Here is a 14,344-nt window from a genome sequence, read left to right as displayed (position 1 = left end):
TCCAAATAGACTTTGAGAATAAATTGATTCCAAGTGGCAACTGAACCCATATTTCTGTGTTCTCTGGTTAATTTATATTGTATTCTGTTAAAATCTGTTGGATGGATTAAACTCAATGACTGATGAATTTTAATCATAAGTATATGTTTCTTTCTTCTCACATTAGAATTTGGTGGCTTTGGTTCTGTAACAGGAAAAATTGAATGTGAAATTAAAATTAACCATGAAGGAGAAGTAAACCGTGCTCGTTACATGCCGCAGAATCCTCACATCATTGCTACAAAAACACCATCTTCTGACGTGCTGGTTTTTGACTATACAAAGCACCCTGCTAAGCCAGGTAGGTAATGATGAAATCAGGCCCTTGCTTGAACATTTTTCTTGATTTGAAACTGGTATACTTTATAGTTTTTAAAGGTTTAAAAATTGTTTCAGGAGTCCATTAACTACTCTCCAAATTCAGTTCATTGAACAGGAGGCCCCCCGGCAGGGTGTGCTCCTGGCGAGGCTTTATCACAGCAGAGGATGCAGAACAAAAGCAAGGAGGAGAAGATACATATCAGGCAGAGTCCAGAGAGGTCAGGCGCAGGCTTTGAAGTCCTTCCCCACCAGGGCTGCAAGGAACGTGCCTTTTCTCTGGCAGCAGGCCACAGGGGCATGTGATAAAGGTCTCTGCTCAGGGAAGCCTGTGTGAGTCTCAGGATGTGGCATTTCTATAGCGGTCTGGTCACATAGGCACATCCTGCTCGGTGACAGGCCGTGCCGAGGGAAACTTGGGACCCCAACCGTGAAGCCAGGTACAGCTTGCCAAACAATCCTGCAAGTCTTGACAAGCTGCTACCGCATGCCTCACTGCTCTGGGCGTACACAACTTCGTGTCAGTGACGAAGAGTTTTGTGAGGGTCACATTCCTAGGGGTTGGCTAAGGGCAGTCATGGTTGTGGGCTACCCTGGAGACGTGCAAGGAAGAGGTAAGCAACCAGATCTGCTGTATTAACTCCTACTTCACAAGAAAGTTGTAGAAAATTGATCCTGGGGAGGGCTGCTGCCACTCACATTTGAGGGAATAGCTGTGGTTTGCAGGATTTTGGGTTGGAGCTAGTACTAGGTTTTGCAAAGGAACTAGTCGTTTTATGGTCATGAGAGTTTGTTTGCATTGAGTATTTGCAGCAAAGCACAGAAAACAGCTTTTCAGGGCGACTGGGGGTCAGACCAATCCTAAGTCGTCATTCATATGCGGTGCTTCTCCAGGCACTATAAGAAGCCTTATGGCTCATTCAGCGAGGAATGAAGACCACTTTCGCTAGTTGTGATAAACAAAATCACTTAGTAGTTAATGTATTTCTTTTTCTCTATAGACCCAAGTGGAGAATGTAATCCTGATCTTCGGTTAAGAGGCCATCAAAAGGAAGGCTATGGTCTTTCCTGGAATTCTAATTTGAGTGGACATCTCCTGAGTGCATCAGATGATCATGTGAGAAACTTACTCGTCCCCGTCCCATGTCCTTAAAGACTGTCAGGGGGAGCGCTGCCTGCAGGAGCGCCACACAGATGAGAGGTGTTCTAAGCTGGTGTTGCCAGTCATTGTGATGACGTTTTCACAGGGTTTAGAGCAATGCTTATCATGCCGCCCTGTTGGAGCCTTGGGATCCACAGAGCTCTTCGGAAGCAGCCTTAGACTGGAGGGAAGGTGGGCAAAAGGTGTCCCAGTATTTAAAAGTACATCTCTCATGGAAACTATCAAGTGTTAGCCCTGATAAATAGAAATTACATTAAAAAAATTTTTTTACTTAGTGTACATTTCAGTGGGTTTTAGTATATTCACAAAATTGTGCAATCTTCACTACTAACTCTAAAACATTTTCATCAAATACCACAAAAAGAAACTCTCGACCCATAAAGCAGTCACTCCCCACTTTTCCCAGCTCCTGCCAACCATTAATTTACTTTCTATCTCTATAGAGCTGTCTATTCTTTTTTTTTAATTTTTAAATGTTTTTATTTATTTTTGAGAGAGAGAGAGAGAGAGAACGAATGGGGGAAGAGCAAAGACAGAGACACAGAATCTGAAACAGGCCTCAGGCTCTGAGCTGTCAGCAGAGAGCCCGACGCGTGGCTCAAACTTGGGAATGGTGAGATCCTGACCTGCGCTGAAGTCGGATGCGCAACTGACTGAGCCACCAGGCGCCCCTATTGTATTTTTTTAATGGTTTTTTTTTTTACTTTTTTTTAATGTTTTATTTATTTTTGATACAGAGAGAGACAGAGCATGAGAGGGGGAGGGGCAGAGAGAGAAGGAGACACACAACCAGAAGCAGGCTCCAGGCTCTCAGCTAGCTGTCAGCACAGAGCCTGACACGGGGCTCGAACCCACGAACTTGAGATCTGACCTGAGCCAAAGTCGGAGGCTTAACTGACTGAGCCACCCAGGCGCCCCTTAATGTTTATTTTTGAGAGAGAGCATGAACCGGGGAGGGGCAGAGAGAGAGGGAGACACAGAATCTAAAGCTGGCTCCAGCACAGAGCCTGACACAGGGCTCAACTCAACAAACCTCAACATCGTGACCTGAAGCGAAGTCAGATACTTAACTGAGCCACCTAGGTGCCCCTAGAGTGATCTATTCCTGACATTTCATATAAATGGCATCATGTGCTTTTTTCCCTGTCTGGTTTATTTTTCCTTAGCCTAAGTTTTTCAGGGTTGAGCCATGTTGAAGCATAGATCAGTATGTCACTCCTTTTCATGGCTGATCAATCAGTTCATCATTTGGACATTTGGGTTGTTTCTATTTGGGGCTTTGTTTTTGTTTGTTTGCCTTTGCTTTGGAGCTATTTTGAATGATGTGGCTGTGAACATTTTTGTACGAGATTTTGTGTGGATGTAGGTTTTCCTTTCTCTTGAGTTATTACCTAGGAATGGAAATACTGGGTCATATGGTAATTCTGTGTTTAACTCTTTGAAAAATGGTCAAGCTTTTCTATGGCAGCTGCCCCACTTCGCATTCCTACCAGCAACGTGTACACCAGAGTTCCAGTTTCTCCACATCCTCCTCAGCACTATTTATTGTCGCTTTTTTATTATAGCCATCCTAGTTGGTGTGAAGTGATACCTCCTTGTGATTTTGATTTCTATTTCCCTGATGGCTAATGATGAGTATCTTTTTATGTGTTTATCGGCTATTTATAGATTTTTGGAGAAATATTCAAATTCCTTGTCAATTTTTAGATTTTGTGGGTTTCTTCTTTTTTCAATTTGTTTTTATTTTTGAAAGAGTGAGCACAAGCAGGTTAGGGACAGAGAGAGAGAAGGAGATCCAGAATCTGAAGCAGACTCCAAGCTGTCAGTGCAGAGCCTGACGCAGGGCCCAAACCCACGAACCATGAGATCATGACCTGAGCTGAAGTTGGATGCTCAACTGAGTCACTCAGGTGCCCCTTAAATTGTTTTTTTAGTGAGTTGTCAGTTTTTACATTTTGGATACCAGTTCTTTATCAGATGGGATTTCAAAAGATTTTCTCCTACTCTGGCTTGTCTTTTCATTTTTTTGGTCATGGCCTCCAAAGCACAGAAATGAATTTTGAGTCCAGTTTTTTATTTTGTTACTTGGTGCTTTTGGTATCCTAAGAAACCATTACATAATCCTATGTCACAATGATCTATATCTGTGTTTTCTTCTAACAATTGCATACTTTTAGATCTTATATATAGGTCCTTTATCCATTTTGAGTTTAGTTTCGTATATGGTGTGGTGTAGGGGTTCAAGTTTGTTCTCTGCGCGTGGTTATCCTGTTTTTCTAGCACCATTTGTTGAGAGTAATATTTACGTGTTGAGTTATTTTGGCATCTTTAATAATACAAGTATCCTTTTTTAAAGTATAATTTATTGTCAAGTTGGTTTACATATAACACCTAGTGCTCTTCCCAGCAAGTGCCCTCCACAGTGCCTATCAATACAAGTATCTTAACAAAAATAGCACCCAAATGCAAAGTGATCTTGTTATTGTAGTTCAGTGTTTGTATCATTCTCGTCACGTACAGCTCCATACCTCCCTTCATGGGTTCCATACTATAAGCAAAACATGTTTGGTAAGACTCCACCCAAGTTGATGGGGCGCCTGGGTGGCTCAGTCAGTTAAGCCTCCGACTTCGGCTCAGGTCAGATCTCACGTTCGTGGGTTCGAGCCCCACATCGGGCTCTGTGCTGACAGCTAGCTCAGCCTGGAGCCTGCTTCTGGTTGTGTGTCTCCTTCTCTCTCTGCCCCTCCCTCTCTCATGCTCTGTCTCTCTCTGTATCAAAAATAAATAAAACATTAAAAAAAATAAATTACAAAAAAAAAAGACTCCACCCAAGTTGAGAGTAGGCTTCTGGAGCTTTTGAAATCTTTTATAACTTGGCCACAGGTTCTTTGCCTTCTTTCTTAGTATATCCTCCTGCCTATACCAGACCCCGTCGCATCAGAGACCTTCTTCATGTTTTTACTAGTCACAGTTTCTGTTAATGTTTTTCTAAATATTTAAGGTAGATAATTGGTCCATTCAAAATTCTTTAGCTGCAGGCAACTGAAACCAACCCTGGCCCATGCAGACGGAAGAGGAATTTATCAGAAGGGCATTAGGCAGGGTTGCTGTAATGGCTCGAAACTGGTCCAGAACAGAGAGGAGAGACCAAATCCACAATTCAGAGATCAGGCCGGTGGATGTTACTCTCCACTCCCTCTCCCCATACTTGCAGTCCTGAGAACAGATTTCTCTGTTCACAAGTCAAAATCCTGGTCAGCCTGTTGGAGCCGACATCATGTCCCAGGCACAAAGGAGTCTGGGAAGCAAGGTCTCAGTTCTCCAAACGGAGGCTTCCCGCCTTCCTTCAAAGTGGGTGTGATAGAGTCTCCAAAACAGGGAGATTGGGTTATACTCAGTATACTAGTAACTTAATTACCAGTGCCTTTTGAAGACACCAGGCTGTGCGTTGCTAGTCATAATAAAAGCTGACAATTCCCAAGGGCTCTGCATGTGCCAGGCATCTTGCTAATCTTCCCAGGATCCTTCTGAAGTGAGCAGGGAAGGATGGCAAGAGCTCTATATGTTCCTTTCACTTCAGTGCTTATAAATTGTGTATCTTAGTGTGTAAGTATCAGCAAAGACTAAGGGTGTGTGTATTATGTAAATTTATTTTTTTTGTCCTTGGGTAAATAACTGCTACTGGGAAATAGCTTTATTGCAGAAACTCAGATAAGAAAGTGATTTTTATTTTTTAAACTTTTTAAATGTTTATTTTTAATTTTTTAAATGTTTAATTTTTTTAACATTCATTTTTTGGAGAAACACAGAGCGCAAGTGGGGGAGGGGCAGAGAGACTGAGACAACAGTCCGAGGCAGGCTCTGACAGCACAGAGCCAGATGCAGGGCTCAAACCTACGAACCTCGAGATCATGACCTGAGCCAAAGTCAGATGCTCAACCTACTGAACCACCCAGGCGCGCCCCAAGTCTTTCCTCTTAACTTTGTGATGGTTGTCAGTAGAAGACTCTGCTCCCAGTGCCTGCTGGTCTGTGATCTTTGAGGCCTGGGGAAGGCCTGTGACCTCTCCTTGGGTTCTGCTGATGGTTTGAGGAGTAGGCTGTTGGGGAATCTGTCTGCAGGCCCTAAACATTGGCCTCTTAAAGTAGCCTAGTTGCGCTTTCTGGGCTCTTCACCCGTCTCACTTCCTAATGTGCTGTAGTGATTTCTGCTGTGAAGTGAGGGACTTAGCCTCTCAGCTTTGCTTTTTTGAGGCATGTCTAAGTTTTAATTCCCAGTCTCCCAACCTTGTGTGAATTTTTAGGACATGAATTTTTGTTGAGTAAATACGGAATGTAGGCTCTCGGTGTTGCTTTGTGTAGTCTAGGTGAATGTTAGATACTTGGCTGTAGGTGGAGAGTCTAGCTTGATTGTCCCTTGCTGCCATCATGCTCAGTTTGTCTGTCTCCGTTAATCATTCCTTTCTTTGCTCCTGCATCTCAGATTATGGAAGCTATACTACAACCATAAACTCTTCTGTTTCTGAAACTTTACTTTTGTTTACATTTCCTCTCCCTTGTGTTTATTTCTACCTTTTATATAAATAATTTTTTTAAAGTTTATTTAAGTAATCTCTCCACCCAGCATGGGGCTCAAACTCATAACCCTGAGATCAAGAGTCCGATGTTCTTCCAGTGGACCCAGCCAGGTGCCTGTAGTTAAGTAATTTTTTAATGAAGGTTATTTTTTTTTTCCTCCTTTAGACTGTCTGTCTGTGGGATATAAATGCAGGACCAAAGGAAGGCAAGATTGTGGATGCTAAAGCCATCTTTACTGGCCACTCAGCTGTTGTAGAGGATGTGGCCTGGCATCTGCTACACGAGTCATTATTTGGATCTGTTGCTGATGATCAGAAACTTATGATGTAAGGTGGAAGGTTCAGTGGGGTCTTCCTGTATGGGTGTCCTGTATGAGACCATCAGTGATTCTGGTGGCCTGTGGCTCAATTTTTTTTAAGTTCTTTACTGGCCTTAAAAACTTTAGTGAGGTAGAATTGATGTACAAGAAGCCATATAATAGCAATTTTTGCATAAAAGTTACTGTGCTATATGAACATAATTTTTTATTTGAAAAAAAGAACAAAAGTGTAAATGTGAATAAATGTGCTTGGTAGTGTAGTGGTAAATATTAAAATTGGGAGTCAAGGTGACTTTGAAGATAAGGGCTAAGAATGATTGCATCAGGTCATGTCCATAGGGCGGCAGTCACCTATCATGTGTTTTATCTCATAAAGAAACTAATATCTGAGGCAAATATGGCCAGATAGTAAAATTTGAGAAGGCTAGGTTGTAGGTATCAAATTGTTATATTATTCTCTATGGAGTAGTTGGGTGTATGCTTGAAATAGTTGGTAATTAAGACAGGAATCTAATCAATAAGAAACCAGGATGATAGCTCTAGTTTATTTTCTGTGGGTTTAGAATATGTCCCTTAGTGGTTGTAAGTCCGATTTGGCAGCTCTGTGTGTGGTTGGGCTGTTTGTGAAGGGGCGAGCACAGCGGAGATAGCATAGTGGGGAGCAGTGTGACCTGGAAATGAGCGTGAGCATGTGACAAGCTGGAGAGGGTCGGATGGCTTTCTCCTGTGCTGTGTGCTTTGTACCTTTGTGTTTTAGATGGGATACCAGGTCCAATACCACCTCCAAGCCAAGCCACCTGGTGGACGCACACACTGCCGAGGTCAATTGTCTGTCGTTCAATCCCTACAGCGAGTTCATTCTCGCAACTGGCTCTGCAGATAAGGTTTCTAAGTTTTTGTATATTTGGTGTTTATAGACCCAGTTGCCTTGTACTATAATCATATATTCTAAAATTCTTAGGTAAAGTGGAGAAATGAACTTGTTTTCATTTGTTATTTTTCTTCAGACTGTAGCTTTATGGGATCTGCGTAATTTAAAATTAAAGCTCCATACCTTTGAATCTCATAAAGATGAAATTTTCCAGGTATGTGACAGTTTTCTGGGGTCTCTGTCAGGTTTTTAGTAACTTTTGGATGGGGGGTATTTAAAATTTTCTTGCTTTTATAGCAGTCATGGTATACGTATATATATTTAAGTTATGTAGTGGGAAGTAGCTTGGAGCTCTGTGAGATTATTAGTTTAGAAGTAGAGAAGAATCAGTTTAAAAAGTGAAACCCAACGATTCTTCAGTTAAGGTGTCCAGAGTGGCCCCTGTATTGGCGAGTGTGGCCCTCCTGGGGGGCAAGCTAGGGAGATGGGCCTTTAAGAATGCTTGAAAGGCTAGGACAAGGAGGGAGGGCCGAAGGCCACGGTGAGTATTGGGGAACAGGAGACGGGAAAATGTCAAGGCTTAGAAACTATCTACAAACATAGGAACAGATGCTTCTTAACACTTTTCAAATCTGTATTGCTAGGTCCACTGGTCTCCACATAACGAAACTATTCTGGCTTCGAGTGGTACTGATCGCCGCCTGAACGTGTGGGATTTAAGGTAACTCACAATCTAGGGACAAGAAGCTGCAGAAGTGCGCTAATCTGATAGATGATTTAATAATAAACTAGAGAGTAGTTTGCTAACCCCGCTTTAATAAGCCAGATACATTGAAGCAACTTTCATGTACCTTCCTAAAGAGTCTTCTGTGAAATAGAAGTGAATCCGCAAATGGACCACAAAATAAATTTATACGATGAGAGGTTTTTTTTCCTGTTGATATTCAGGCGTGAAGTTAGGGGGAGTGTGTTTTAATATCCAGATAATTGTATTGCGAACACCCTTGCTGTAGAAAGGAGGTGGGGGTGCCAGCTGTTCGCGTCTCCCTGGAGCTGGCACGGTGCCTGTGCTCCTGGAGTGCTCCTGCCACTGGCTCTTCTTGCTCTCATTGGTTCATTTAGATCTGAGCTCCCGCTGTGGGCTGTGTAACTGCGGGGACGCACTAGGAATGGGATACCCACAGCCCATGCTGTGAGAGAGCTTATGTTGTTCTGGTTATAGTTTCTCCCAATTTTATTTATTTTAAGTTTATTTTGAGAGAGATAAAGTGAGTGGGGGAGGGACAGAGAAGGAGAGAGAGAATCCTAAGCAGGCGCACACTGTCCACGCAGAGCCCAATGCGGGGCTCGAACTCAGGAACTGTGAGATCATGACATGAGTCAAAATGAAGAGCTGGACTCGCGACTGAGCCACCCGGGCTCTAAGTTTCTCCCAGTTTTTAAATTCCTTGATTTTTGAGTAGCTATTCTAAGAATTTCAGATTCCTTTACTTTTTTCATCTGAGCCTTTAGACCCATTAATGAAGATGTTCAGTTAAATATATTTCTAAGATGTCCTTATCCTGTTTAAATCATTGAATTACCAAAAGATTACTTGTATTCTACCTTCATTTAAATGTATTGCTTTGAAGTGGACTAAGTTTTTTTTAGTTTATTGAAACATTATGGAGACAGTAGGCCGGTTCCTCAGTGCAGAGAACATAAGCTCTGGGATTCAGTGCTTGTGTGGCTTCTAAACCTCTGGCCATGGTAGAGTCTTGGAAATGTAGAGAAGCTTTAAAACCGATATTTGGCTAAAGTCCGTTCTACTTGGAAACCATTTTAGTAGTAAAATTAGAAACTTAACACTGTAGGGGTTTTATGGAGTGCTGCAGCTGAATCGTCCCTAAAGGTGCCAATAATAAATTTGCAGGCATTGTAAAATTTCTTCTTAAAACTCTTCTATGACTTGCATACTGTTAAAATTACATTAGATGAAATTATGGATTAAAATGGTCAGTGTTAGGGGCACCCGGGTGGCTCAGACCGTGGAGCATCCAACTCTTGATTTCAGCTCAGGTCATGATCCCCCAGATTCGTGAGAGGGAGCCCCATATTAGGCTCTGCACTGCCAGCATGGAGCCTGCTTGGGATTTTCTCTACTCTCTCTGCCCCTTCCCTGTTCTCCCTCTCTGCACGCGTGCTTTCTCTCAAACATTAAAAAAAAAAAAAAGTCCGCGTTAGCAATTGGTGCCCCTGAGTGGAAGATAAACAGAATTGTCTAGCAATCCCATATGTTTGGTTTGAGTTTAATGGGAAGAAAGAGAAAGTATCACTCGGAAGGTTGTGTATTTCAGTTGCTTTTTCAGCGGTTATTACTAGCTAAGTCCACGTTGGGACTAGATACCAGGCCAATACTTGGTGTGTATAGAGAGATGACACTGTTGGATCTGCCAGCAAATTCTACGATTGCAATTTGTTAAGAGAAGGAAAAAAACCAGTGTTTCCTTGGCTGACCTATTGTTTCACCTAAATCAGTGCGGTAAACAACCACAGTGAAAAATAATGAATTTTAAATTAACATTTATTAGTAACAATTTCTATGCAGTGTCTTCAGTTACGAACAGCTCTTAAGTCATTTACAGAAAGTAAGCATTCCCATCCTTGCACCAGTAATTAATAAAGAAACTGTTGTGGAAAGCAGTATAGAAAGTTGTTGTTTCTAGAGTATGTTTTAAGAGGAGTTTTGTGGGCTGATACTGGTTTTGCAAACATTCTTCCCATTACAAGAATTCCAATAATGAGAACACTCTTTCTTAATAGCAAAATTGGAGAAGAACAATCAGCAGAAGACGCAGAAGATGGGCCTCCAGAACTCCTGGTATATTTTGGCTTTCTTATACAAGATGAAATGTCATGTGCAGATAGGACTATTTGTTATTGATCCATGTATCTAGAAGATGAGTCAGAACTTCAAATGCTAGCTCTTGAAGATGATTTCAAATTGGAGGTCTTATAGGCTATTGTGATTGGGTTTTGACATTTGTTGAAAATAGTAAATAGAGCACAGTAGGTTTTTATGAATGTTTCGCTAAGAACCCTTTGGGCGCCTGGGAAATAGTGTAATTTCTCACTGATTCCCGATGGTAATATTTCAGAGGATTTTGGGGGGGGGGGGTTGGTAGGTATCGGTACTCAGCAATACTACTTAACACTATCTAACAGCATAGATGTATTTTAGGGACCTGAGTTTTTAAGTTCCCTGCTCAGAATATTAAAACATTCTCGATCTTATTGGTGCCAACATGGTCTACCATCTTCTTCCTGCTCCTGATGGACTCACTCAGCACCTCCTCGGCTTGAAGGTGTCTGTGGTGTCTGTCCTGTGGTCCGCATCCCTCCCGTCTCTGCGTTCTTCGGTGTAAACTTCCAAGTCCCTTTCCTATTAAGCGTGGACAGACTTTGCAGTTGTTCATCCTCGCTCTGAATCCACATTTGTCACCACGAGTTGCTTGCCACATAGTTGCTCATTCCTCTGTAACGTATTTTTAGTTCCTAGGCCAGTACTAATTTTCGGTACATTTGTGCTTTGACCACCACTTTTAAAAGGTAAAGAAAGCCCTTGAAGGTGAGCCCCACATACAGAAGAAGCTCCCTAAACCCCTCATGCTGCACGAACATCCAAGGTCCCCTTATTCCTTGTCCAGTGTGTTCCCATGCGTGACAGCGATGACCGGAAGCGGCAAAGGGGTGTAATGACACTCACACGTGCTAGCATGTTCTGTGCCCTGCTGATGAAAGGATAGCATTTCTTAAACGGTCATCCTAGCCAGCTGATAGCACCTACATGGTGTATTCTGTATTCTGAATTGAGTGACTTAATCTAAAGGCTGTTTCAGGATACATGGCTTCATAGTTTTAAAGTATTTTCTAGCTGAGGTGTTGCTCCAAGATGTTTTCGTCCAGCTTTGTGTACTTATTTTACTTTGGTAAAACCTGTATTGACGTGCAGTTCACCTATTTAAAGTGTATAATTCAATGGTTTTAGTATGTTCGCAGAATTGTACTACCATTGCCACAAATCAGTTGTAGAACATTTCCTTCTCAAAAAGGAACTCGACTCTGTCAGCTCCCAGTCTGTTCCTTTTCTCAGCCCTTGGCAACCAGTGATCTGCTTTCTGTGTCTCTAGATTTGCCTATTCTAGACAATTCCTAGAAATGGAATAGAACATCTTTTGTGACTGATTTGTGCACTTAGCATGCTTTCAAGATTTCTAGCTATTTTTGGATACCCTGTATATTATGGTTCTGGAACAATTTTGTGTCTTTGAGGAAATCCACTAGGATTTTGCTCCTTTAACAAGAGAGCCTGAAATCAAGGGACATTTACTTGTGGTAAACTTGATACTAACTATAATTTTAGTATAACAAGATCTTAATTTGAGGACTCCTTATGTATTCCAAGTCTGTGGTCTGAACATACTTTGTCTTATGTCCCCATTAACATGATTCTGAAAAGCTGTTTTTTTCCTATCGTTTTTAAACAAAAAATTACTAGGTAAGTTACCTTGCATGTAACCTAAATTGTCAGGAACCGTGACATCTTTGGTCATAATTGTGTATTCACACTGTCCTTGTGAGAATGGTTTGATCCTTTTCTGAGGTAAGGAAAGCCCAGTACCCTCCCCTGAAACTATCTTGTAGGAAGGGAGTGTCTGACCCCTTCACTTCGTAGCGAAGCCCTCCACCTAGCCTTTCTGGGGCTTTGGGAGCCCTGGTTGTAGTCTTGTGTGTGTGTGTTAAATCCCCGTGTTGAGTGATGCATCTTGGAAAGATTAAGGGTGGCTGGGAGGTGTGCCTGCCTTTTAGCAAGGGGGAAAGGGGGGGCCTGGGGGCCTACGGAGAGAAACCAGGGGGCTTCTCGGGTGGGCCGCTTCTAAGAGCGTCTGTAACAGATTACAGAAATTTATTGCCTTAAATGTACCTAATACATACATTTGATAATGAGGCTGGATTAATGTTAAATCTATTAGGTATGGAAATGGCATTGTGGTTGTGTAGGACAATGTCCTTACTTCGGGGGGATGTGTGGTGAATTATTTAGGGGTGGCTCAGCAGGTATGTCTGTGTAAGAAAACACTTGCTAACGTTCGTACTTGGAAAATGTAGGTGGAGGGTGTCTAGGAATTTGCTGTACTGTTCTGTCACCTTTTCTGAGGGTTTGGAAATTTGCAAAGTAAGTGGAGGATGGATTACTAAACCCGTAAGCTCCTCCCTCTAAACCTAAGTTTCAAGACTGATGCTTTGAAAACTTAACAAGAACGAAAAACCCTTTGTTTCATATCTTAACAGTTTATTCATGGAGGACACACTGCCAAGATATCAGATTTTAGTTGGAACCCCAATGAGCCTTGGGTCATTTGCTCAGTGTCTGAGGATAACATCATGCAGATATGGCAAATGGTGAGCTAAAGTATTTTTCCTCAGTGAAAAGGAGAAACTCTTTACTGAAAGTATTTCTATTATAAGTTGTACATGTTACACCAAACATAGAAAGGAAACAATCTTAAAAGACCTTTCCCCATTTTAACAACAGTCATTAAGTTTAGTTATGCACCTATTGGGTCAGAAGAAATTCGTGTCTACACACGTACATGCGCGCACACCTCATCTGGGCTCTAGGCGTCACTGCTGGGTACCCAGTGTCTGCGGTGTCATAGACAGCATTTGTAGGACGCCGAGTGAGTTCTTTGGTGAGGAGTACTAAGTACCTGATCTTTCTAAGGTGCCGTTAACCAGCCAACCGTGTCATTAACGTCGGGGCTATTGCTTCATCCAAATGTTGCTTGAGATACTTTTGGAAAACTCGTTACAGTGGAACTAAGCAGTATGTGCCTAGTAGGGCAGCGGTGTTATACACTGTCAAATAAGAACACTGTCCCGGCGTGTCCTCTAATACTAAAGTGGGGGGGGGGTGGGAATGACAGCCGCTAAGTAAATTAATCTAAAACTTTCCAACACTGAAACACATTGACCAACGAACCCTAAGTGTAGACAAGAGTTAGTTAATGCTACTTCTAGACGATTTTGTAAAAACGCTAGGGCATTTTTACCTACACGTTTATTTGGTTGTCCTCTCCAGGCTGAAAATATTTACAATGATGAAGAGTCAGATGTCACAACATCGGAACTGGAGGGGCAAGGATCTTAAAACCCAAAGTACAAGAAACGTTTCTGTTGAATGTAATGCTACACGAATGCTTGGTTTATCAAGCGCCAAAAAGGCATTGTATACTAGGACATGTAAGTGGGATGGCATATGGCATTCTTTACCTTCTGATTCTAGCACTTTCAAGTGAGCTATTGCGTACTGTATCATATTGTAGCTTTTAGGGAAGAGTTTTGTTGTTTAAGAAAGAACATCACCGTTTTAAAATACAAGTAGCAGGGTACTGCCTTTGATTCAACTATTTTAAGTCCATGTTTTCTCAAACTAAGTGCTTGCTATTCCCAAATATGCAAGAATAACTTTTACACTTTTTCCCTCCAACACTTGTTGATTGGCTTTGCAGAAATAAAGTTTTAAAATAAAGTCTGTTTTATTATTTTAGAACCTGGGTAGGCGTGTATGTGTGTGTGTCCGGTCTTGTGAGAGAGCTGGTACGTGTGTGCCTTTCTGTCCCGGGCACGTGAGAATGTCCTGCAAAGGTAAGGGAGAAGGTAGGTGTGTTCGTGGCCAATAGACTTGTAAACGGAGAACTATCCGATCTTCCACATCTCTCCCCACAAAAGCCTGTTTGCTTACATGGCAGGGGTCAGCAAGGGGACAGACTCAGGCTCGCTGCTCAACCTGTTGTGTAGGACCTGCCGGCTAGGAATGGTTTTTACACTTATTTTTTTGTTGTTGTTTATTAGAGACGGAGACACAGAATCTGAAGCAGGCTCCAAGGTAGGAACAGAGCCCCATGTGGGCCTTGAACCCCTGAGATCACGACATGAGCCAAAGTTGGACGCTTAACCAACTGAGCCACCCAGGCACCCTACACTTGATTTTAAAAGGCTGTTTAGAACTGACTACC

The 14,344-nt window shown here is 42.2% G+C and overlaps 1 protein-coding gene across 1 annotated transcript in view; it reads left to right on the top strand.

Annotated features, from left to right (window-relative positions):
• Positions 1 to 13,857, top strand: part of RBBP7 (RB binding protein 7, chromatin remodeling factor) — a 19,663-nt gene extending 5,806 nt beyond the window's left edge. The window contains exons 4-12 of the mRNA XM_029929807.1: positions 167 to 340; positions 1,359 to 1,474; positions 6,262 to 6,422; positions 7,173 to 7,299; positions 7,423 to 7,500; positions 7,931 to 8,007; positions 10,089 to 10,146; positions 12,618 to 12,728; positions 13,408 to 13,857. Of these exons, the coding sequence (XP_029785667.1) occupies positions 167 to 340; positions 1,359 to 1,474; positions 6,262 to 6,422; positions 7,173 to 7,299; positions 7,423 to 7,500; positions 7,931 to 8,007; positions 10,089 to 10,146; positions 12,618 to 12,728; positions 13,408 to 13,476 (971 nt within the window). The 3' untranslated portion in view covers positions 13,477 to 13,857. The remainder of the gene's footprint in view (positions 1 to 166; positions 341 to 1,358; positions 1,475 to 6,261; positions 6,423 to 7,172; positions 7,300 to 7,422; positions 7,501 to 7,930; positions 8,008 to 10,088; positions 10,147 to 12,617; positions 12,729 to 13,407) is intronic.
• The last annotated feature ends 487 nt before the right edge of the window (positions 13,858 to 14,344 follow it).

This window comes from Suricata suricatta, chromosome X (assembly GCF_006229205.1).
Source record: "Suricata suricatta isolate VVHF042 chromosome X, meerkat_22Aug2017_6uvM2_HiC, whole genome shotgun sequence".
NCBI classification, from domain to species: Eukaryota; Metazoa; Chordata; class Mammalia; order Carnivora; family Herpestidae; genus Suricata; species Suricata suricatta.
This window is presented reverse-complemented; position numbering and strand designations above follow the sequence as displayed.